At 37.3% G+C, this 24,763-nt stretch overlaps 2 protein-coding genes across 5 annotated transcripts; both read right to left on the reverse strand.

Moving 5' to 3' along the window:
- Positions 1-501: 501 nt before the first annotated feature.
- Positions 502-23,786, reverse strand: LOC131073041 (geraniol 8-hydroxylase-like). Of its 4 annotated transcripts, none has more exons than XM_058009403.2 (3): positions 22,812-23,784; positions 22,020-22,699; positions 502-926 (listed from the first exon to the last, which is right to left on the reverse strand). In XM_058009403.2, exons 1-2 carry the CDS (start codon positions 23,715-23,717, stop codon positions 22,067-22,069), a joined length of 1,539 nt encoding a protein of 512 aa, XP_057865386.2. In that variant the 5' UTR covers positions 23,718-23,784; the 3' UTR covers positions 502-926; positions 22,020-22,066. The 4 variants fall into 4 exon arrangements, with proteins under 4 accessions (XP_057865386.2, XP_057865387.2, XP_057865388.2 ...); XM_058009404.2 differs by lacking the exon at positions 502-926 and adding an exon at positions 12,804-13,843; XM_058009405.2 differs by lacking the exon at positions 502-926 and having other exon boundaries at positions 21,847-22,693; positions 22,812-23,786.
- Positions 13,213-16,158, reverse strand: LOC131073056 (cytochrome P450 76T24-like). Its single transcript, XM_059222150.1, has 4 exons — positions 15,947-16,158; positions 15,386-15,839; positions 13,477-13,843; positions 13,213-13,418 (listed from the first exon to the last, which is right to left on the reverse strand). Exons 1-4 carry the CDS (start codon positions 16,156-16,158, stop codon positions 13,213-13,215), a joined length of 1,239 nt encoding a protein of 412 aa, XP_059078133.1.
- Positions 23,787-24,763: the final 977 nt, after the last annotated feature.

Raw genomic sequence — 24,763 nt, forward strand, 5'->3', positions numbered from 1 at the left:
TGATTTGCTAACTTCTACTTGGAGATGTTGCTCCAAAAAGCATGGTGTTCTTTTTAACATTTCATAGAAATGATTTTCTATTTAAGAAAATGAAATCTTGGTCAACAAAAGAAATCGTGATGTTTGGTTAACAAAAGGAAAATTGTGAACAACTCCTTTGCTTGGCACAAAATAAAGATGAGGTTCTTTTACTTTTGCAATCAATCTAAATGAATCCTTTTAGGCACCAAAGGAAGGTGAAGTTATTTTTACCTTTGCTAACTGAAAAGTAAATTTGATGTTCTTTTTAAGCCCAAACAAAGTGTTTTCCTAACTTGCAAGAATGAAATTTTTTGGTTTGTTGTTCTTTTTACCCATGCAATAAGGAAAAGATGAGGTTTTGTTTTAAACACCAAGAGAAAGTATGAAGTTCGTTTTAAGCATCCCAAAGAAATCATGAGGTTCATTTTAAGCTTTTGCAAAAAAGGAAGGTGAGTTCTTTTTACTAACTTTGAAAGAGAGTAAAGAAAAACTTAAACTAACTCCTGTTGCTCCTGCACAAAATCAGTTAGCAAAAACAATCAAATCTTGAGGGTGGGTTTCACAAGCCTAAAATTTTCCTTCTTCGGTTACAGTTTTGCTTTTTCCTCTGTCAGAGCTATGCGTTAAACTATTGCATAGATGCGCTACAAAAAAGTGCAGATGCGCTACAAATTGACTTCTATGCGCTAAACTGGTTACCAAATGCGCTACTCTGTTTACCAAATATGCTATGATGATACAGAATAAAGCCAGAATATTAGGCGCTAACAAAAAGTCTAAATGCGCTAGAGAAGAGGTCTAATGTGCTAAACAGTATACCAAAAACGCTAACTAAAGGTTTCTACGCGCTAAAGAAAGGTCCCCATGCGCTAAACCAGCTTTTCCACATGCTTGCAATATTGCTCCTGCATCAAAAACGATAAGATTAATGGGGTTATGCCCCACGATGGGCGCCATAAATGTGTGCGAGAAATGTGGGGTACATAAACGTAAAAGTTTAATTCCAAATTGTCCACACACTAATGGGACTCTTGGTGCAAGTTATGGGAGCTATATTGAATAACTCAACTTCCCAAGGGGTGTTCCATTGTTCTTTATCTCATAGGATCCCTCAAGTTAATGCCTTTGCTCTCAGATCACTGAGCAAAGTGACTTAGGAATGACAACTCCAAGAATGAGTGATGTTTGATTAATTTAGCATGAATGCATTCCTAGTCATGTATGATATTGAATCTATGATGTTTTAAACTAGCATAAAAGATGATGATAAGATAAAGTATTAGTGAACTTATCCTAGCATGATATGCTAGTATAACATGGATATGCTATGATATTTAAAATTACTTCTAAAATTCTATTTAAGATGATTTTTATCAAAGAGAGGCTAAATGCTTAGTAAAATGACTATAGATTAGAAGCATGAAACTTTGATCCCTCAAAATGAGAGAATGAGAGCTCTATTTATAGGGAAAATAGGGCAATGGATGGTCAATATTGGATAATCTTAACAAGGGCCAAGATTGAAAGTTATCAATCCATGTTCACAATTCTCACCAATGAAATGGTGACAATTGTCAACAAGAGACTGCTTGAGAGGAGATGAAAGAAGCATTAAATGCTTGAGAAGACATGAAGGCTACCTTAGGAGGTAAGGGTTATGGTTATCCATTGGATAAAGCTTTTACCCAAAGGGTAAACTCTTGTGCAAGGGTTAAAGGGATAACCAAGGTTAAAGCCATGAATGCTTGATGAGACCCTTGGGTTAGATGAGGGTCGAGTTAGAAAGAAAGTCTCTAATCATGTAAGAAGGTTGAGTTAACCATTAATGGTTATGAGGACTTTGAGGATTAACTTGTTGAGGACATAAAGCCTTTAATGGTTTTCAAAGACTTTGAGGGTTTGAGAAGTGAATTCCCTTTGCTTAGGGATGTGACAATATTTAGGAGATGGATTAGGCTAAATTGGAAGTAATTAGAAGAATCTAGAATAGTTTTAGGGAGGCAAGTGGGAGATGTAGGAAAATGCAAGTGGAGGGAAAAGTATTTTAATTAAAATAAAATTACTTTATTTCAATCAAATAGACACAACTTGCATAAATACAAGTGGGAGATTTAAATAAATAAATTAAATTTATTTATTTGCAAGGATTAATTTAATTAAATGTAGATTTAATTAAAAAAGGGAGAAAGGGGAATTAATTAAATAAATTGATTTATTTAATCAAAGGTTAGAAAAAGGCTTAGGTGAACTTAATTAAATAAATTGAGTAATTCATTTAATCAAATAGATGTATATAAAAATATCAATTAAATAGAATTTAATTAAATAGAGGAATGAGGTTAAAATAAATATTAAATATTCACTTAGGAAAGTGGTCAGATTTATATGTCTACAATGTCCAAAATTGTTGCATTTGAAACATTGACCGGTAAAGGTATGATCACCATTGTTCACATTATTCATCCTACTTCTGCATTGATTTTCCATATGACCGAATCTATTGCAAGTAAAACATTTACCATTGAATTTATAGGCATTAGGTTGTCTTACCAAAGGTTTCTTGTTCTTCTGCTAATGATTGCTTTGACCAGAACTGGAGGATTCTCCTTTCTCAAATCCAAGTCCTCACATGTCTTTTCCATGTCTCTGACTATCCAACATCTTATCCAACTAGGCTGAACTATCTTTGAACTTATCTTTGTATTCATTAGCAGTAGTCAACTCATCTCTCAGAATTATGATCTATCTTTCAAGTTCTTGTCCATCATTCTTTGTTTGCACCAATTCAAGTTTCAATTGGTCATTCTCACATGTCAATCTGCAACATTCATCAGATCTCTCTTTCAAGGATTGAGTCAAGCTTTCTTCATTCTTCTTCTGGTCTTCAATCTCCTTAGTCAGCTTCATGACAATAGATTGCATCTCATTTTTCAAAAATGGATTCTCCTTGACCATCTTCTCACATTCATTAGTCTTGTCTTGATTTTCAATACTTTGCTCTTCTTTCTCCTTTAGCTTGTCCATCAGCTCCTTTCTCTTTTTCCAAGAGGTGTTTAGTTGATCTTTTAGGGTTTCAATGAAGTCTTAAGTAACATACAAATTTCTTTTCAGACTACTCTTTTCCTTCATTGCTGCATCAAGATCTTCAAGTGCCACACTAAGTTGTCTCTGCAAACTAGAGTCCATCGATTCAATCTTCCAGATCTTCCTCAAGTTGTTAGGCTTCTTCCAAGGTACAAAGCTCTGATACCAATTAGTCTTATGCCAACAGACATCGATTCCTATTAGGACATAAAGGGTTAATAGTGCGATGATTCTTGGCCTCAAAATCTAGGTAGTTTATTAATGGTGGCCAAAGAAAAAAAACACGCTCCCATGACAAGAAATACAAGCAGAGCCATGTCCACCAAATAGATAATATTTTGACAGATGTAAAACCCTTATTAGAGATAAGAGGTTAAGAATAGAAGCCCACAATATAGTGTACGTAGCTAAAATGGAGGAGGAAGTTTGTGACAAGCAGAGCAGTTTACAGGAGGACGCTTTCGACAAGCATAGCAATGTTGCGAAGGCTACGAGCCCAATAAGACATGTCAAATGGCGTACCCTGGAGGTAGATTGGGATGACTATGGCATCAAATGGACTGGGTCGGAGGAAAGCGATGGCAACATCGACCAGGAGACGAACCGTCACACAGAAGCAGGAAGGGGCTCTGCAGATGGCGTTATGAAAATTGATCTTTCTGACTGTATTGAGAATGAGAAAGATATTTTCAGCCATCATGCCATCATTGCAAAATATTTAGGGCCCAAACTGCCAAGAAAAGACATTCATGTATGGGTATTGGAAAATTGGGGGAGTAACATTAGGGTTAAATTTCTTCCTAAGGGTTTCTTTGTGGCGGTTTTTACCTGCGAAGAAGACAGAGACCACACCATTACACTCAAAAATTGGTTCCGAAAAGAACATCCCCTGTACATTCAACCGTGGACCCTGAATTTTGACCCTACTGCAATGGCAACTTATGACAAACCAGTGTGAATTTGCTTATATAACTTACCGATTGAATATTGGAGTGAGGTCTGCCTAGAGATGATTGGAAGATCCCTTGACACGCTGTTAGAAATTGATGAAGAAATTGTGGAAGGAGACCTTTACACATATGCCAGACTCAAAGTTGTAGCCTTAAGAACAATTCCTTCTTCAGTTATGCTCCTCAACGCAGACGGGAATTGGAAGCAACAAATTGAGATTGAAAAGGAAATAGAGGTTTGTTTTCGGTGTGGAAACAAATTCCACAACACTGCCAATTGCAGAATGTTTGTAAGAAAAGCTTTTAAGTGCCCCAGGAAAAAGACAGAGAAAGTTTGGAGGGCTAAAGAGAAAACACAAGTATAGGAAATCTTTTTTCTGGAAGGTCCTAAAATCAGTAATTGCAAGGAGAAACAAAATGTTTGTTCGAATACTCCCACTGAAAACACTTCATTAGGTGATGAACAAATCCCGAACAATGACACCGTGGTGTATCCTATTGAGGAACCGGTGGTGGAGGAAGATTTGCAAATCTCAGAATCAAACACTGCTGAACGGGGGAGTGATGATGACGACCTGAACATCGTGGAACCAAGGCACATCAGCCAATCTGCGAATATCATACTCGGAAGAGAAAAAGCCACAAGAGGAAGGAAGAGTCACAAAACAGTTAGGGAGCAGAGGGCAAAAGAAAAGGGCATTGTTAGCATGAAGAAATTCCTGAATTCGGACAAGTGGGGCAAGGCCCCCCTTGGGGGAAGATGAGGTTGACCTCATGGAATGTCAGGGGCCTCTCGGCCCCTGACAAAAAATGCTTGGTCAAGAGAAACATGGCCAAGTTAGACTCAGACGTTTATATACTTCAGGAGACTAAACTGAACAGGGATAAGGCGTGCGAATTCATCAAATACGGCTATAAGTGGGAAGGTTTATTTTAGGATGCCAAGGGTTTGGCTGGGGGCTTGGGAATCTTGTGGAATACTGCCAAAGTGGAGGTACACCCCATTGCTTCTTGTGATCACTAGATGACGTGCATTATTACCTGCAAGCAGTCCAAAATATCATTTCCATTGTTTAATATATACGGCCCCTGTAAAACGGAGGAAAAGTTAAGAGTCTGGAATAAGGTCTATAATCAAACAAGCCAAATGAATGGTGATAAGGTCATTGTTACTGGGGACTTCAGCGCCATTTTAGAGATTGATGAAAAGATGGGTGGCCTCCGGAAGCCCACCAAAGTGATGGAAGATTTTCGGGATTTTATAGCGAATTGTAAATTGGTGGATATCCATCCAAAGAATGGTAAATTCACTTGGACAAACAAAAGACTGAATTTTGCCGATATATCAGAAAGGTTGGATCGGTTCTTGGTTGGGGAGTGGTGGATTAATGGAGACTACTCTTTAGAAACTGAGATTGTGCCTCAAGTTGGATCAAATCATCTACCTCTATCCCTATCCATTGCACAAGAGATGCATAGCCAAAAGAATTACTTTAAGTTCCAAAGCATGTGGTGGAGAGATGAAGCAATCCTGGACAACCTGAAGATTTGGTGGCTGGAAGGTAACATATACTCTGGCTCCCCTAATTTTAAATTTATCAAGAGAATGCGGCACCTAAAAAATTGGATAAAGGAATGGAATAAGAACACATTTAAAAACATCTTTGCGGAGAAAGGTAGAATTGAGGAAAAATTGGAAGAAATTGGCAAAAATGTAATGCAATTTGACATGACAAATAAGGAGTATGAAATGGAAAAGGATTTAAAAATGCAATATATGAAAATTCTAAAGAGGGAAGAACTTTATTGGAAGGATAAATTTAGGGAGCTATGGATTTTTGAGGGGGATCTCAATACAAAATTCTTCCATGCATCGTCAAAAGCAAGAAGGATTAATAATAGAATTTCCTCAATCAAGGATACGAATGGGATACTAAAAACACTGGATACAGAGATGGAACGAATTGCCCTTGAATACTTTGAAGACATGTTGGGCAGCTCCGAGGAAGGAAACACGGGCACACAACAATCATAGAAGAAGTCATTGACCCCTTGATTTCCAGCTCTGACAGCGACATGCTCGTGGCTCCTTATTCTTTGGAGGAAATCAAATTGGCTACTTTCGCACTTCACCCACACAAAGCACCTGGACCGGATGGTTGCACGGTGGAACTTTTTCAAAAAGGTTGGGAATTTATGGGAAAAGATATATGGGTTGTGGTGGAAGAATTTCAGAAAAAACACAAGTTTGTTAAAGAAATGAATCATACTATTATTTGCCTCATTCCCAAAAAAGTAGATTGCGACTCCATGTCTGACTATAGGCCAATATCTTTGTGCAATACTATCTAAAAGATAATCTCTAAGGCTATGGCTGAAAGATTGAAGAAAGTGCTCCCTAAGTTAGTCTCAGAAAACTAGAATGGGTTTACTCCAGATAGAGAAATCGTGGATAACATAACATTGGTGTCGGAAGTCAATCATTCACTTCATAAAGGAAGACAAAGAGGTATGATCGTTAAACTTGATGTAGCTAAAGCTTATGATAAAGTAATCTGGAGCATCTTGTGCCAAGTTCTTATCAAATTTGGGTTTCCTGATAAATGGATTGAATGCATAAAATTCTGCATTAGTACTATTAAATTTTCATTACTAATCAATGGGAATGTAAGTAGGTTCTTTGAAGCCACGAATGGCCTACGACAAGGAGATCCATTGTCTCCTTCATTGTTTGTGTTTATGGTTGAGGTGTTGGGGAGATTAATCAAAAGGAGGCACCACGAAGGCATTTGGAAAGGAATCAAAGTCCATGATCAGTTTGAGGCAATCACACACTCACAGTTTGCTGATATTACTATCATATTCGATGAGGCTACCATACGGGAAGCTACGGGCATTAGAAACACATTGGAGGAATACACTTTGGCCTCAGGACAAGTTATGAACAAAGGGAAATCCCAGCTATTCTTTTTCAATACCAACAAACAAACGCAGGGCAAAATTGCACAACTCCTGGACATAAGCATTGTGGAGCTTCCAATCAAGTACCTAGGGGTGCGGATAAACAAAGGGTGCAGGCAAACACGAAGTTGGGAAGATGTTACCAAGTCTTGTCAAGCCAAATCAGAGAATTGGAAAAATAGATGACTAACTCAAGTTGGTCGAATTACCATGATCAAGTCAGTTCTATCTGCAATACCTATATATAGCATGTCATGTTTCAAAATGTCATTTGCGGCTGGCAAAAGGCTGAACAACTTACTAAAGAAATTTGTGTGGGTTGGAGCCAAATACAACAAGAAAATTCCACTGATCAACTGGGACACTTTATGCCTCGTTAAGGAAGAGGGGGGTGCTGGTCTTAGAAAAATGGAAGTGCAAAATTGTGCTCTTGGTGCGAAGCTAGCTTGGAAAATGTGTAAGGAACCTCAGAAATTGTGGTGCAGACTATTCCAAAAGAAGTATCTGGATACAGACAACACCAATAGAATCCTCACAATGGCTAATTCGAAGAGAGGGTCGACAACCTGGAATTTTCTATGGGATAGTAGACACATTATCACAGATGATATTTCATGGCAAATTGGTAATGGCAGCACCGTGCTGTTTTGGAGAGACTCATGGGATGGGTATCCTGCATTAGCAGATGCATTTGAAGACAAGGGATGAGTGGACATGGTGGAGAATTGTATAGAACGACATGTGTGCGATTACATGGAAAGACAAGCTAATCAAAATGGCATAAGAATATGGAGGAAAATCGACATTGGGAGTCTTTCAATATGCGAACAACTTTGGAAAGCAATTAAAGATAGGAGAATACCGGAGACTAGGGATGAAGATATCATAATGTGGTGTGCAGCAAAATTCGGAAGGTACAACGTCAAACTCGGATATGAAGTCTAGAGACAAAGAGGATCCATCAACAGTTGGCCACATAAACTATGTTGGAGCCGTAAAGTGCTACCAAAAGTCGAGGCTTTCCTGTGGATCACATTGCATAAAAAAATTCTAACTGGGGACAGACTAAAAAATATAAGTATCTCAAGCCCTAATCGTTGTGTTCTGTGCCGTGCGGAGGAAGAGTCAGCAAATCATCTACTTTTTTGGCGTCCGGTTGCATAATTTTGTTGGAATTGGTTTCTTGACAGTATTAATTGGGTGGCTGTTAAAAATGAAAGACTCTTTGAATTCATTCTATCATGGCCAGCCAATCAGAAGACAAAATGGTGTGATATATGGTTAATTGGACCTTCCTTAATTGTATGGCATATTTGGAAAGAAAGGAACATGAGGATTTTCAAGGAGACATCATTGTCACAGGGAATGTTGGTGGAAAAGATCAAAACTGCAATAGAAGTAATGAATGGGAAAAAAACAATAGGAAGGGCTAAGATATACACTAATTGGGATGCACAGATGGAGAAGAAATGGGTCCTCAAAGAGCCACATATAAATGCGATCCCAGCAAAGTGCCATGATAGAAATACCATCAGATGGGCAACCCCTCTGAGGAGTTGGACAAAATTGAACTTTGACGTTGCCAGTAAGGGGAATCCGGGGGTATCAGGTATTGGAGCCATAATATGGGATGAACAGGGCAATATTCTTCATGGGTTGTTTGGTGGCATTGGAGTTGCCACAAACAATGAAGCAGAGATTCATGCATTAGAGGCAGGATTACGTCTCTGTGTCTGGCAAGGAATGTCTAGAATTATAATTGAGGGCGACTCACAAATAATAATAACCGGGATCAGTCGATCAAGTTTTCATAGCTGGCAGCTTAATAAATGGGTCCCTATGATAAAAGAGCATCTGAAGAAAATTGGGAGCTAGGAGATTGGGCATGTCTACAGAGAGGGGAATCAGGTGGCTGATTATCTTGCAAACCTCAATGTGGGGGACTATGATGTTCCTGTTTACTTTTCCCAGACATCTGCAGCGGAGAATATCAAAGGACAATTTTTGAAAGACTACCAAAGATATCCTCGATAGGGGATCGAGTAGCATATCTATGATTGTTTGGACCCTATCGGCTGCTGGGACATTGTGGTGGCACCTTGATAAACACTAGCGAAGTACGAATCTGAGGTCGCAAGTAGGAAATTGTCTCCTTGGCGGCTAGATCACATGGCCCCCGAGTAGCTCATCATGATGCTTAGAAATTGCCACTACATCGATAATGGCACTCTTGCAGAATGAGAGATCCTAACAGGATATGGACAGAGCGCAATTGATTGACATCACAAATCACAACTTTATATAGCAAATTCGTAGGGCAAAGGTAAAACAGGAAAGTGCGAGTGCCGTTTTGGGAGCTTTGCAGAGAATTTTTTTGGCAATGGCACACTTTGAAAGGGTTAGTTGTGTGAACTATGAAAACACATTGAATATGCAGTTGAGAAATCTGTTTTGCACTGAAGATTATGTGTATGACTCTGTGCGGGAGCTCGTGGGCATCACTCTAAATTATGACAGACATTGGTGTGATGCTTTGGTGTTGGAAGCAGTTCTCCTACCACTGGTGGATATCATCGATTCGAAGGAGCATGTGGTTGAACTGTTAGCAGGGTTCATAAAACCATTTATCGCAGATAGTGTTGCTAATGCCATTCTGAGTATGGAGGAAGAAGTCAAAGTGAGCATTCTGAAGATATACTTCTAGTTTGATAACTACTTACCCTCGAACTTGGAGGATGATAGCGATGGTGATGTAGATGGCAATGAGGAAGGGGAAGATTGTGAGGAGTATGCAAAGGATGAGGAATCTGTAGATAGTGACACCATTCGTGAGATGGCCCGCAAGGAAGTATGGAAGGAAGAGCGGGAGAGATTGAAATCATTCGGGGAGAATGCGTGGGAGATATTTAGGTGCACAGTATTCAATGGAAATATGGAACCCTTTCGAAGGGTAACCGAGTCTGACGATTAGTGGCTTCCGAAGAACTCCACCCGCAATGCAATCAACATTGGTGAATTCATTGTTGTGATATATCAAGCCATTGGGGGGCAAGTGTAATTTTAGGGTAGTGTCGGAATAGTATTGGGGTATACTTGGATAAGTGTGGAACGATAATTTTTTTTGGATCTTTATGTAATTTTGGGTATATTTGTTTAAAATGGGGCTGGGTATGCATAGACAAGTGGGTTTCTCTTGTCTAAAAATATATGTAATTTTCCATAGTCGCAAGCAATATAGGGAGCTATCCCCATTATTGGTAGCACTTATCTTAAAAAAATAAAATAAAAACCCTTATTAGAGATGCATACATAAAAAAATATTAAGGCATTTTGACATGACATGAATTAGGTGGGATGAATAGGGTGAAGAAGTGGGAATATCAGTTTGGAAGTTTGAGGGTACTCCATGAATTGTACAAAAAGTCAAGGATTGGGATTCAAAAGTGAGGCATTCTAGTGATATAAAATTTAACTCTATAAGTTTGGTGCAGAGGTATGAAATTAGGGGAAACTCTAAAGTCTCGATAGAATAAGGAATGCAAGTGATGAACAATTGGGAGGTATGTTAGGATGGGGAAGTTAAATCATCTTTAAAATAATAGAAGGGTAAGTCGGGAAAGACAAGTTTGATAGCTTGATAGGAGGAGGGAATGAAGGAGGGGAATTATTGTGAGGTATGCCTAAATAGGAAATTCTAAAACCCAAATAGAAGTATAGAATAAATCAAAACTACGAGGAAAAGGATATTAGGATGGGAAAATCTAGAGGTTTGATGAGAAGAGGACTTGAGGGATGATGAACCTTGATGGCTTACTGATATAAAGATACTTAGAATGAATATATTTCCTAAACATAAAGATACTTAGAATGAATATATTTCCTAAACATAAAGATTTTAGAAACCTAGAATAACATTGAGGAAAATAAGATATAGAGCATAGACATAAAAAAAATGATTGAGAGAAGGAGAAGGACCTTGAGACAAGAAATCATTATTATAAAATATATTGTTAAAAAAAGGGGCATGACAATTTAGTTCAAGAAACATGAGATTAAAAAATCACACCAATTACCATAAGTAGTAATCTAATAGTGTTGTTTCTAAAAGAATTGGCAAAAATATAATGACAAACCTACAACAATAATTACAAACCTTAATACAAGTAAACTATTAATAGAGATAAATGTGGTATCCATACAAACTATCTATTAGAGAAAACAAATATTGTTATACAAGATTACAAGTTTAACAAGACAAGACACACTTAACCATTTCACCTTTTAAGATCAACTTCTACAAATTTATTAACATTAAGTGGCTTGGCAAAAGAAGAATGCTCTTTACCATTTACGAATGAAAAATTACCCAAATATATTCTTTACTTGATTTAGGAATGTAAGGCTCAAAATTGAATCAAAACATTCTCAAAATCTAGATTTAAAAAAAATTAGAAAAAATAGATCATACTAACCACAATTTTTAATGTTTTTCCCTCTCTTGACTCAAGAATCAACTAGACTCTATAGAGTTCGCTTAGTTATGGGGACTTGGTACTTCTCCTAAGACTGGTTGACGTTAATAAATATCATCATCATCATCATAGAAAATGATAGCAAGGTATGCAACTACATTTCTACCTTTGTCTTAGAACAATCAAGTGACAATGGCAATGTTGTGTTCACAATTTTCTTGAAATGACAATCCATTTAAAGTGAAGCTAAGCATTCTCAAAACTATTCTCATCTTGACAAACTAGCTTAAGAGGTGTATATTTGCAAGATTTAACATAGATGAGGGGTATAAAATCTAGTATTAATAAACATTATAGTTTGCTTAAAATTGAATTTTAGAGAAAAAAGGTTTTTCCTTTATGTTTTAACAGGTCTAATTAGAAAGATAGACAAATAATTATTTTATTATGTTGTCAGTATTCAAGGTTTATTTTTGGTCCCCAAACCTCCTACAACTAGCAATGTAATGTGCCACCATACTACTAGCATATTCTAAAACCAAACACAACTCACATATGACTTCACCCTAACAAACTACAAAAAGGGATCTAGCTCATTTCTCTCCATATTAATGGATAGAATGATCAAATAACTCACAAAATGTTGGAATTTAGTTTAATTCTTATTGCCTAACAAAAATACAAACAACATTTATTATGCCTTCTCTTACATTAAGAATTGTTAAAATCCCTAAAACAAAAATACAATCTAATAGCAAAGCTAAATTTCTTTTTATATTACTAGTATTTAAAAATAAAAAATATACAAATTAACTAAAAATCACCCTAGATTTTCATTTATACCAAAACAATGTTGCATTGGAAGGAACTAATTATTGCTTGCTTCACTCCTAAATAGAAGTAAAATCCCAATTCCTATAATCAAGCACATATAATGATACAAAAAGAGCCACAAATTCAAACATATACAAAAATACCAAATAAAGAAAATACATAATTATTAATGTTGATTTGTGGCTCATTAATGACATAAAATATAATCTTACAACATTGTTATGATCGAAAGATGCAAACTCTCAAATGTCTAATCTAAAATTATAAATAAAATTTAAAAATAAAATAAAAATTAAAAAACATAAGAAAAAAGACCAATAATCATACATATTACTTTCGTCAACATACACAATTATCTAACTACAACTATGATTCCGAAATATGAGTGATTATGCACCTCATCCTAATGAAGATAAACTGAATTTGATAAGAGCAAGAATATTCAATCTAGGGGAGAGGACCCAGTAGTTGTCCATCCTAACTTCACGCTTCTCAAAATCCTACGTGTAAATTTCAAATCACTCCGAATTTTTTACAGCAGCTTACTTAGCAAGTCCCCTGCTTATAACTAAGGTTTCAGGGCCACAGCATCAAATATGATGCCACATCAGCATGCTTTTTGCCAAGGTGTCCAAAACAGCCCAAAAAAAAAGTGAGACCAATAGGTGTGCAAAAGGGTCCCAATACTTGTGCAGCTGATGTGGCATCACATGATTGGTTACTTTTCACAACAAATGGTATATTTCATTCAGTTGTTGGTACTTATCATACAACTATTGGTACAATGTTGTACAAAAGTTGGACATTAAATCAGCAAGTATGGAATATTAAATCAACAACTTCTATCACAAGAATTGAAACGCGCTCAACTAGTGGACCCTTTTCCCTAATTAATATATTTCATGTGGTAAGCGCAATGTGAAGATTGCTTCCAAGTGTACGGCGTTCTTCAATGTCAATCCAAACTCATCGGTCATGTCCAGCTGCTCTACAGACATTCCATGAGGAAGTGCCCACTCGAATGAATGAAGTAGAGAAGCCAAAACCAAGTGAACCATTTGACTTGCTAATGGAAGCCCCACACATATTCTTCTGCCTGCTCCAAACGGAATCAGCTCAAAATTCTGTCCTCTAATCCATTTTACTGTTCTCACCCTCCAAAAGTCTTTCTGGACTAAATATGGAGGGCTCTTTCCATACTGCAGGGTCTCTTCCAATTCTCCACACGTTCATGATCACCTGCGTGTGTTTGGGTATCACAAATCCTGCAACTTTACACCTGCTTTCAGCTCTGTGGCAGATCAGGAGAGGCGCTGCTGGATGCATTCTCAACACTTCTTTCACTACTGCATGAAAATAAGGAAGTTGGTCTATGTCAGATTCTTCGACATGTCGGTTGAGACCAATGATCTCTTTTAATTCTGCCTGGACTCGCTTCATTGTTTGGGGACTGTGAAGGAGTTCTGCCATTGCCCATTCTATTGTGGTAGCTATGGTGTCACTACCGGCCATAAACAGTTCCTGCGGTATAAACTCAATAAGGTTTAATTCTATGAAGATCATAGAATTTGAATCTTCTGGTCAGTGCTTGGGTTTTAAAATTAGAAGCAGATTATAAACACAATAAGGTTTAATTCTATGAAGATCATAGAATTTGAATCTTCTGGTCGGTGCTTGGGTTTTAAAATTAGAAGCAGATTAAAAATCTATGTAACAACCTAGAATCTTGCTTTGTAATTAGGCAGCATAATAAATTTTTTATATCTAAAGATAAAACTAAATTCTCCAAGAGACATCTTTATGATAATGTTATCAAAGTTTAATTGTATAATATTTGAATCAAATTTATCGATTCGTATTTCATGAATAGTGGTCCACACAAACTTATCTTTCATGAGAATAGTTTATACGATTAAAGCATTAGAATCTTTTGGAATGATGCTCATAGGATTGAAACATCAAGATCTTTCAGAAAATTTAGATACTTGAAGATGAAGTATTAGAATCTTGCACAAAGTCTGAATGTTTCTCTTGTGAACATTATCCAATGCAATGAATAGTAAGTGGACTATTCGTTCTTATGATAGATGAATTTGTGTGAACCATTATTAATGATATATAAATTTAACTTAAAAATCATGTAAATTAAAAAGTATGTAATATCTTTTGTCAAATATACAAACCAGAGCGTAGATATAAATAAAAGTTCATAAGCTAAAAAGGAGGTTGTAAGAACCCAAGCCAAGGCCAAACGTTACAGGGAAAGGATAGAAGCCAAATAAGATCAAGAGGCCTAGATAAACTAGGCAAGAAAAAAGATTATTGTAAATTAAGCCACTCAGAGCCAAGGGTGAGAACTCAGAGCCAAGGGTGAGAAATACATGATGGAAATAAAGTTTTGATTATGCAAGCTCAATCATACTACCTCTAATCTAGAGAAAATCTTAACAGACTCTGCTATTAATTCAAATATGCATGTTGTTAATCATCATATGCTTTGTTTCTATCAAAGTTTAAACACAAACAAAATCAGAATCTTCTGACTTTTTAAGCTCTCTACCACTCAATTAAGGATGGAAGCCAAAGAATATGGTTGTTATTAACTCAAAAAAAAATTAAATGGGACTTTAACTTCTATTCTCCTCATGAATCACTGAATGTGATTCCATATAACCAATCTTTGAATACATGTGCAGAACTTTTCACAAATAAGAGGAAATAATGGTAGAAGGGCGTTTTCAACAAGTGAAGGATAATCTACAAAACCATGGGAAATAGGCAATGAAAAATTCAAGCCAAAGACAATATACAGAACTGTTTTCTGCATCATAGACAATGAATTAGGAGGAGGCAGCAGTTAATAATGGAAACAAGAGCCAGAGGCTGCCATTAAAGATTGCTATTAAGCATGCAATCTAGGGCTGCAGAGGAAGAAAAATAAAGACTGTAAAGGAGGCATGCAAACCCCCTCTACTATTTACGAATAAAACATCAACTACTATCTTTCTCTTCTTTCTCAGATTAGGAAATATGATCGAAAAGTATATGCAAACCAAAAATTACAAGTTTTTTCAGAAACATCTCAATCATATCACGGACTGTGAAGATTTCATTTTTATCAGAAACAACATAAGCTAAGAAAGAAGGATAAGCAGATCCTACAACTGAATACTTGTATATCTTTTCTAGACTTACTGTTATGAAAAGTCTAATATCCTTGAGAGTGAAATCCTCGCTTCTGTTGTCAAGCAGAACGTCCAGAAAATCCTTTCCACAATCACTCTGTTCCAGGCCTGACTTCCTTCGTGAGGCGAGACGATCCTTAATGAAGACATAAAAAAAGTCATACATCTTCTGCAACAGAGTAACAGTTCGACTCAAAATACGCTGAGGATCGAGGAATGCAAGAAAGGGGAAAAAGTTGGCCAAATTGGATGCACCACCGAGCTTCAACAGTGTCCATATCGTATCCTTGAACTCCACAGAAGCCGGATTGCGTGGATCAAAGACCCTCTCACTAAAGATCATATTGCCCAGCAGATTCATGGAGGTATAAAACACCATATGCCCAATATTCACGCTCTTTCCCCTGTCGTCAAAAATAAGTTCGATGCTTCGAAATACCTCGTCTCTCCTGAGGTGTTGCAGAGATTGAAGTCTCTTGGAAGTTTGGAACTGAAGAGCTCTGTGGTGGCGATGCGCCTAAGCCTGCGCCAGCGAGTACCATATTCCATAAGCGACATGATGGACTTGTCCTGATCGTGTGCCCTGGCGAACGCCATGATTGGCCACCCTGCAAAGACTTGGTCGTGAGTTTTCAGAACCTCCTTCGCCATTGCAGAAGAGGACACAACCATTATAGTTTTCGGATGCGTCTATTCTGATTTCAAAAAGACAGTACGGATTGACTAACATGTTAGTCGCACGTTTTACACCGTCGATTTTGAAATTAACGGTTACGATTGACTAACCTGTCACTAACACACTGTACGAATGGTCTGTTTTGGAGCTAGAATAGCCGCGATCATAATTTTCATGCCAAGGCGCAGTGTCATCATAGGACCGTATTGCTGGGAGAGGGAGAACATGATTTCGTTGGTGTTTTTTCCCATCTGAAACAGGTTTCCCACAATAGGCCAAGCAGGAGGTCCGGGAGGAAGAGAAATGATTGTATCTTTCTTCTTTCTCCATAGCCATAAGTAGACAAGGAGGCTGGTAGTAAAGAGCACAGAAAACAGAGTGAGCAGCTGGGTGTCCATTGATGATGATGAGGATCTGTATAGGGCCAGTGAGGAGGGTTTTGAATGTTTTTTAAGGGCTCGTGGTCAACATCCAGGACGAGGATTCAAGAAGTCTTTGCCTGAGTAATCTAATCCTTAAAGAAATCATTTTTAGTTTGTCCTGCCTCATTTGGGAGATACTACCTCGGCAGATAAAAGACAAACTCCCTCTTATTTCTTGTCTCTCTCATTGGATTGGGGTTGATTTACAAGATTCTTCTTTGGAGTGCTGTATGTTTCGCAAGTTTTATCGCCCCATCGAGAATTCCGGTGAAACCATTACCCATTGTTTACTCTATGCAGCCAGCAGAATACATCTGGCTGGGCTTTTCTTTTCATTTATTTAATAAATTAACAATTACAATATAATTGTGTGCTGATTTTTAAATTGTTTAATAAGAGGAATTTTTTTATCTAATCAGGTGCACTCTTCTGGTTGCATAAGACAATTTGTTGTTTTGGGTTATATGATTTTCCTATCCATCATGCTAATAATTCTTGAATATAATAGTTTCTATTTTGTTGTACTTTTATTTTCTATTGTTTTACTGTATTTATTATTATTATTGATGGGGGTCGAGACCTACGAGAACGATAGCCGAGTAAGGGCATGAAGCCTGTGACACCAGTCTAATGAGGGCCTTCACAAAGTAGTTTTTGCCACCCGATACAAGGGCATAGACCTATAGGCTGAAACCTCTTCAACTAAGAGCCTAGGACTGAGGGGTATCCATTACGTCAAATTCACCTGGGGTAAGATCTTAGTCTCATCCTTTATGATGTTGGAACCTTGCACTCATCAAGACTTGATCCCCGCTAGGCCCATTTGGAGCCATTCAACTTCATTAGTAGACTGAGGGTCCATTGACTATTTTATTTTTTCAATAAAAAGATTGTATGTAAATAAAAGTATCAAAGTATGCAATTAAATATTTGAAAATGTGAGTGGTACAAGATTCTATTTTAAAGTCAAATTAGTCAAGTGGAATAAAAAAAGATGTGGCAAAGTCATATAATGAAAGAATAGAATCTTATAAGGAAATACTAATTGAAATGTTAGAATAATATAGAAACTAAAAACATATTTAAGTCATAAGGGCAACATCATAATGGGAGGAGGGTCCTAATCAACAAGATTATCCCATCCACTGGGCAAGTCTATCTCACCATTAATAGGTTTCCATCCACCATTAGCCATTGTTTCTTCTTCCTTGGGAACCTCTAACAATTAGTTCTATGTAGATTTGAATGAAGAGATAACAAGCTAAAGTTGATGGAATTCACCATAGTTAGGATGAGCCCAACCATGTCACATTTTTAAGAGGATGTGGAGGAGTAGTGAGGAGGTTGAAATCACCATCCTAGTCAACCAAAACATTGATGACAAGGGGGGTTGCAACCATAATTTTGTCTTATAGGAAAAGTTTGAGGCACAGTGATGACTCTTTAGTGAATTTCATAACAATAATGTGAAAAATTTAAGTGGTTATATTTCTTGCCTTGATGGGGTTATCTAATACAAGATGGTGAAGGTTGAATCTTAACCATAATGCATGGAGCATTCCTTTAATGATCTGGCAAAGTTTGGAGATGATGAAGACCAAATTCAACCTTGGTGGCTTGAACTTAGATCTAAATGAGTAGATTAGAAATATATAGTGATTTGGAATGAAGAAAAATTTGTATCCATAGTAGAATTAGGAAAAAGAGAAGAACTTTTATCTTTCTAAATCTAAATAAGAATCCCCAATCTAGAAGCATGTCATGCCTAGTTAAACTCAATAGGGAATTTGGCTCCATCCCCTAGAATGACATTATATAGAGAATGATTTAGGCCATAATGGTAAAAAATAATAATGTGTCTACTACTAATAATCCTAGGCATGAGCGAAATACTAGAACATATAGATTGACCGTTTTCAAACACCTTAGATAAAGGACGTCGTGGGTTATTAGAAATTCCATGACGAGTCAAATGAGTCCCAATTGGCATGTGCTTGAATAAAGAAAACATTAGGAAAATTTAAAAATCTTAGGCTCTATAATAACTTTCCGAATTGTCTAATATCTTTTGGCCTAGATATACCTACGGGAATTAAGAGACATATATCGTTCAACTTTTAAATTATGGGTAGGTGTAGTAAAAGACACACACATCCTTTTACATAATGAAAAGTACTTACAAAACCCCTTAGCAAATAAATCATATCTTCACATAATTATTAAGCATATAGGTATTTCCACATTAACCCTTTGAGGAGATTATCGATCTCACATAAATCAAATATATAATTTTTAATAGTATTTTTGTATATAAACAACATAAAAAAATAATGAGAGAGATAAAGGGAAATCAACCAAAAGAAAGAGAATAGAACATATATACCCTAGGAAAACTATTTGAAAAAAATTCTAGCCCACAAAGCATTGAACCAATTTATTATTTAATAATAATAATTATGTTACAACATAATAACAAGATGTTGCCTCCATGGACATCAACATCCTCCTCCTTTGCTAGAAATATGACAACACAACCTTGTAAAAAATCCCTCTAATACATCTCAATCTCAAGCTCATTTAGGCTCATGAGACCCAAAATACCGTCGTAAGGAATTACCATGGGCATAAACAAACTCTAAAAATACCATGAAAAAAATCCATATGACTCACACTCCATTATTTTTCATCTATCACCTTTAGAAATATGCTTCATGTAATGTCATAACATACCTCATAAGTGGGTCAAGATTCTTAGTCCACTTTGTAACCTCCCTCTTAATCATGCTATATTTCATGATATCTCTTACACTCCTATCTTTATCAAGGATGCTCTTGCATATCATTTAGGATAATAAATTGATTTATAAATATATTCAAACACATAAATTCTAAAATAAAAATAAATTACATGTGGCATAATACTTAAGGCATAAAGTGGGATGTCTCATTTCATGAGAACATATAAATACTAAATAAATAATTGAGATATTAGGGTTTGTAAGGTGTATGATCCACCTAATCCCAACATTCCCCAACTTTTTATACACCTTCCAAGACAAAAACAAAATACTAATAAATAACGAACTAGCCATCACTTGGGCATAATGATGTTGCTTCAACTAACTCCTTTATGCTTATAGGGTCAACCAAGCATCTTTAACATTTATCAAGTAATAGAAATATCAAATACAAGCCTCTCATCACCCATCATCCCAAGCATGAAGATAAGAAACTAAGGATATGATCACATTCAACATGTCATGCTTCAACCCAAATACATACAAAAAATGCCATCCCCTCTAGGACATAATTGGGTATTTTCTAAATGCTCAACAATAATTAGAATAGTAGAAAGTGTGAAATGGCGTTAGGTGGAGGAGGATAAATTTTGATTTTTTCGAAGGTGGGAATTTACAAAAATGGCTAGTGTCGGTGCACGTGATGGGCCGAAGGATTCTAAGGAGGACGGTCAAGTGTTTGGGGATGGGCCTGACAGATTCAAGGACCAAAATGGAGTTGATGATGAGGGTGGAAAAGATTCCTTGTTCCCCCAACCCCTAGAAGCTTGTGCCTTAGGGCCCTAGTGGGTTAGGCTCTTCACTTGAGAGAGGATTTTTTGATCCGAAATCAGAAATGGGTAGAGCTTTTTAGCTTTCACCTTAAAGGTAAGAGTTTGACTCCTATTTCTCATTTGGCGGACCCTATTTCAAGCTCTTTTTCCATCACTATCCCAAATTGCATTCTGGATAAGGGTATTTATGTTATGGAATGCTCCCTAGTGAGGAGGTTTGTTGGTCCTCGTCCAAACATTGAGTTAGTTAGGGCTTGGGTTGCTAGTAAATGGAAAGGAAAAGGTCAAGTTGATGTTATTGCGATGGTGAAGGGGTTTTTCTCTTTCGTCTTTACCTGTGAAGAGGATCTTCATTCTATGCTTTTGGGTAGGCCCTAGATGCTAGGGAATGCCTCTGTTGCTTTGAGAAGATGGGAACTTGGTTTTAACCTTAAAGATTGGTCTTGTGATGTTGCTTTTGTGTGGGTTAGATTGCCTAGACTACCTCTTGGATTTTGGGATGAAGAAGTCTTCAGGGGTCTGGCTGCCTGCTTGGGGGATCTAATTTTAGTTGACCCTATGATTTCCTCTTAAAAAGGATGGTTTATGTGAGGATTTGTGTGAACATCAAACAATCAACAGATCTTCCTTTCGAAACCAACTTCAACTCTAAACTGGGTGTGTGGGTTCAACTAGTGGAGTTTGAATCCGTCCCCTTTGCTTGTTTTCATTGCAAAAAGGTTGGGCATTGGGCGAGGGATTGCTTGTCTAAGGCTTCTGCAATTGTTAAGAAAGTATGGAAGAAGAAGGAGCCCTTGAGTTCTCTAGAAGATTTTTCTAAGGCTGCTCCCGGCATGGACCCTAAAGTTATTCCTAAGGAAAAGGATGTTGATTCATCCCCCATTTTTAGAGTTTCTTTGGAAGCGGATGCTAGCTCGGAAGGGAATGTCGGTTCAGTGGTCTTGGAGGTGGATATCCCCAATGACTCTGCTCCAAGGTCTGATTCGGTGAGTCCTACGACTGAGAAGGTGGGGGATGAGGTTTCCCCCTAGGCTATCGAGGAGGAGCCGTTTGCGGTTGTTAATTCGAGAAATAGGAGGAAAGCCTCTCCCCCTCCTAGCTCTGTTGGGGTTAAGACTAGGAATCGTCAGAAAGCTAACTGCGGCTCTGAGACAGAGAATGTGTGTAGACCTTATAGTAGTATGAACAAAAATAGACAAAGTAAGTTTGATGTTGCAGAAAGGACTTAGAGGACTCTTTAGAAGATGGGTCTTGTTGGTTTGTCACATTCTTCCAAATGAAGATTATATCATGGAATATACAGGGGATGAACAACCTGATCTCCTATCTAATATGATTCGAGATCATAGACTTGACATTTTTCTTGTGCAAGAGACAAAGATGCAAATTGATAAACTTCTTAAGATTAAGCTTGTTGTTTTTAAAGATAGTGGGGTTCATTGTTGTGATGTTGATAGTGCTTCTGGGGACATTGCTACTTTTTGGAACGCTAGGTTGATTAAAGGTACAATGATTTTGTTTGAGCTTGATCATTTTGCTACTAAGATGGAACATCTAAGAAATGGAACTATTTATATCTATGCTCCAAATAATAAGATGGTGAAAAAGACCTTGTGGTCCTCTCTTTGCGAATTCAGATCTATAAAAAATTGAAGGATCCAACATAAAAATTAAAATGAAAATATGAAAAACGTGAAAATATATATTTATGGTGCTTGCTAGGCTTAAAATTGTCAGTTCGCTTCCCTATTTTACCAACAGAAATCAAAGCAGTAACAAATAGAACATACAATGACTTGTCAATAGTGAAGCAATCCTTAAGAGCCAGAGTTACACAAATTACCTTACAAAGGTCCTCCATTGACAATCTGGATAAGTTTTAGCGGAGGGCTAATATAGGCTATGTGGCAGGCGTGGTGTAGGGATTGCTTGCAATCCTTGACGCTTCTTCAACACGATACTAAATACGTCGTCCATGTCCATTTCCTCCACACGTATTCCATCAGGAAGACTCCAGTCGAAGGAATGGATCAGTGATGCCAAAATCAAATGAACCATTTTATCAGCCAAAGGAAGCCCCACACACATTCTTCTTCCCGCTCCAAGTGGTATGAGATCAAAATCCTGGCCTTTAAAGTCCATCTTACTTTTCTCACCCTCCAGAAATCTCTCTGGCATAAACTTAGAGGGCTCCTTCCACACCGCAGGATCCCTTCCTATGGCCCATACGTTCACCCAAATCTGCGTGTCTTTGGGGATCACAAATCCCATTATTTCACAAGAGCTGTCCGCTCTGTGAGGCAGCAGAAGAGGCGCAACAGGGTGCAATCTAAACACTTCTTTCACCACTGCACGGAGATAAGGCAGATGGTCTAAATCAGATTCTTCCACTCTTCTCTCTCGACCCACAACTTGCTCCAGTTCTTCTTGGACTTTTTTCATTGTGTGGGGGTTGTGAATGAGTTCCGCCATTGCCCATTCTAGTGTGGCACCCGTATTGTCACTACCGGCCACTAACTGCTCCTGCCCACATCAGAAATGACGCCTAAATAAACAACCCTGCTGTTTACATTGAGCCCAAATAAACTTTGAAATATGAGAAGAAATAAAAAATAAAAAAAATTGTAAACCTTACAAAAATTATTGCTCTGATTTGCGTAAGAGATATGTCCTGATCTCCCTGATCTCTCAGCTCCAGCAAGGAATCCAGAAAATCCTTTGGCGCTTCTCCTTCATTACCCAATTCTGTTCTTCTGCTTTCCAGTCGATTGCTTATGGATAGATCTATGCAATAGTGAGCACGCTTTAACTGGACTCCTATCTTACCCCCCACGCCATGGAGATCCAGAAACCCAAGGCATGGAAACAAATCGGCCAAATGGGGTTTTTGGCAAAGCTTCACCCATGATGAAAGACCGTTGCTGAGCTCCACACCGTTGGGAATGCTGGGATCGAATACGTTTGCACTGAATATCATATTACCCATCAGATTCAGAGCCGTGCGGATCATTGTATCCCCAATGGACACACTCTTTCCCTTGGCACAATTGTCCTCGAAAATCAAGCGAACCATTTCGAAGACTGAATCTCTTCTAACATGTTGAGAAGCTTGGAGTTTCTTGGGAGACAAGAGCTCTGTAGTGAGAACACGTCTGAGTTTCCTCCAGTAGGGTCCGTACTGGCTCCAAACTAGTGAGGACTTGTGGTAAGAAAGTACCTTCATTGCCTGTATGAGGGTCCGCCCAGCAAAGTTATGGTCATGGGTTTTGAGCACCTCCTTTGCCATGGCAGAAGTTGAGACCACAACGGCTCTCTTCATGCCAAGATAGATTGTCATTAAGGGGCCGTATTGGCGAGATAGGGCAAATAGTGAATAGTTGGGCTTTTGGCCCAGCAGAAAGAGGTTTCCTACAACAGGCCAAGCAGGTGGTCCGGGTGGAAGAGGAAGCATATTGGTTTTCTTTCTCCATAGGAGAACAGAAAACAAGACCAAGACACCACTAATCAGTACAGAAAACCAGTATACTGGTAGGCTATCCATCTAGGGCAAACCTTCAGCAATGGTGTATCGCTCAAATCAGGAATAAAGGGAGTGGAATATTTGTTTAAGAACTTTTACAATCACTTTTGTCTGTGTAGATGTATTTTTTACTGTGATTTGTATTTTGGTGGGGCTTGAGTTGGGTAAACAATCAGAGTGAATTGTTAAATTATTATCAAATTTAAAAATAAATGTGTATTTTAATCTTACATGAAAATTTCAAATCACTCCGCAGTTTATTTGGCAAGTCCCCTGCTTATAACTAAGGTTTCAATACCACATCATCAAATATGATGCCACATCAGCATGTTTTTTTGTCGAGGTGTCTAGCCCCAAAAAAAGGGAGACCAATAAGTGTACAAAAGGACCCCAATAATTGTGCAGCTGATGTAGCATTACTTGATTGGTTACTTTTCACAACAAATAGTATATTTCATTAGTTATTGGTACTTATCATACAACTATTGGTACATTGTTGTACAAAAGTTGGACATTAAATTAGCAAGTATGAGGTATTAAATCAACAACTTTGAATTGAAACGCGCTCAACTATTGAATCCTTTCCCTTGCTAAATTTTCATTTGTTTAAATAAAATAAAATCAAGTAGAAAATAAAAAAATTATCTCATAATTTAAATACAATTAGATTTCTCCTGCAGATTAAAAATATGAACACTCTATCTGTATATTTAAAAACAGATATTGAATATAAAAAAATCATTATTTTCTTTCAATAAACCCATCTATTAATCTACCTAAACAAATCAAAACGTAAAATATCAACAATGAACCTGAACAATCAAACCACAAGATAAATTTATTCATTTGTTGTCTTTTACTTGACGAGGAGGGCATACAAATGCCAGGGTAAAACGAATACGTACAAACTGCTCACTCTTATTAGTCTGAGAAGATTCTAGAGTTTCTCAAAGTTTTTTTTTAATCACTGACGTGATTTACAATATTTGTTTTTTCATTGGAATCATTATTTTGCAAGTTTTTATAAATAATTCAGTCGGTAATTATCTTGTGCTTTGTGTTTATGG

Source organism: Cryptomeria japonica, chromosome 6 (assembly GCF_030272615.1).
Source record: "Cryptomeria japonica chromosome 6, Sugi_1.0, whole genome shotgun sequence".
Lineage (NCBI taxonomy): Eukaryota > Viridiplantae > Streptophyta > Pinopsida > Cupressales > Cupressaceae > Cryptomeria > Cryptomeria japonica.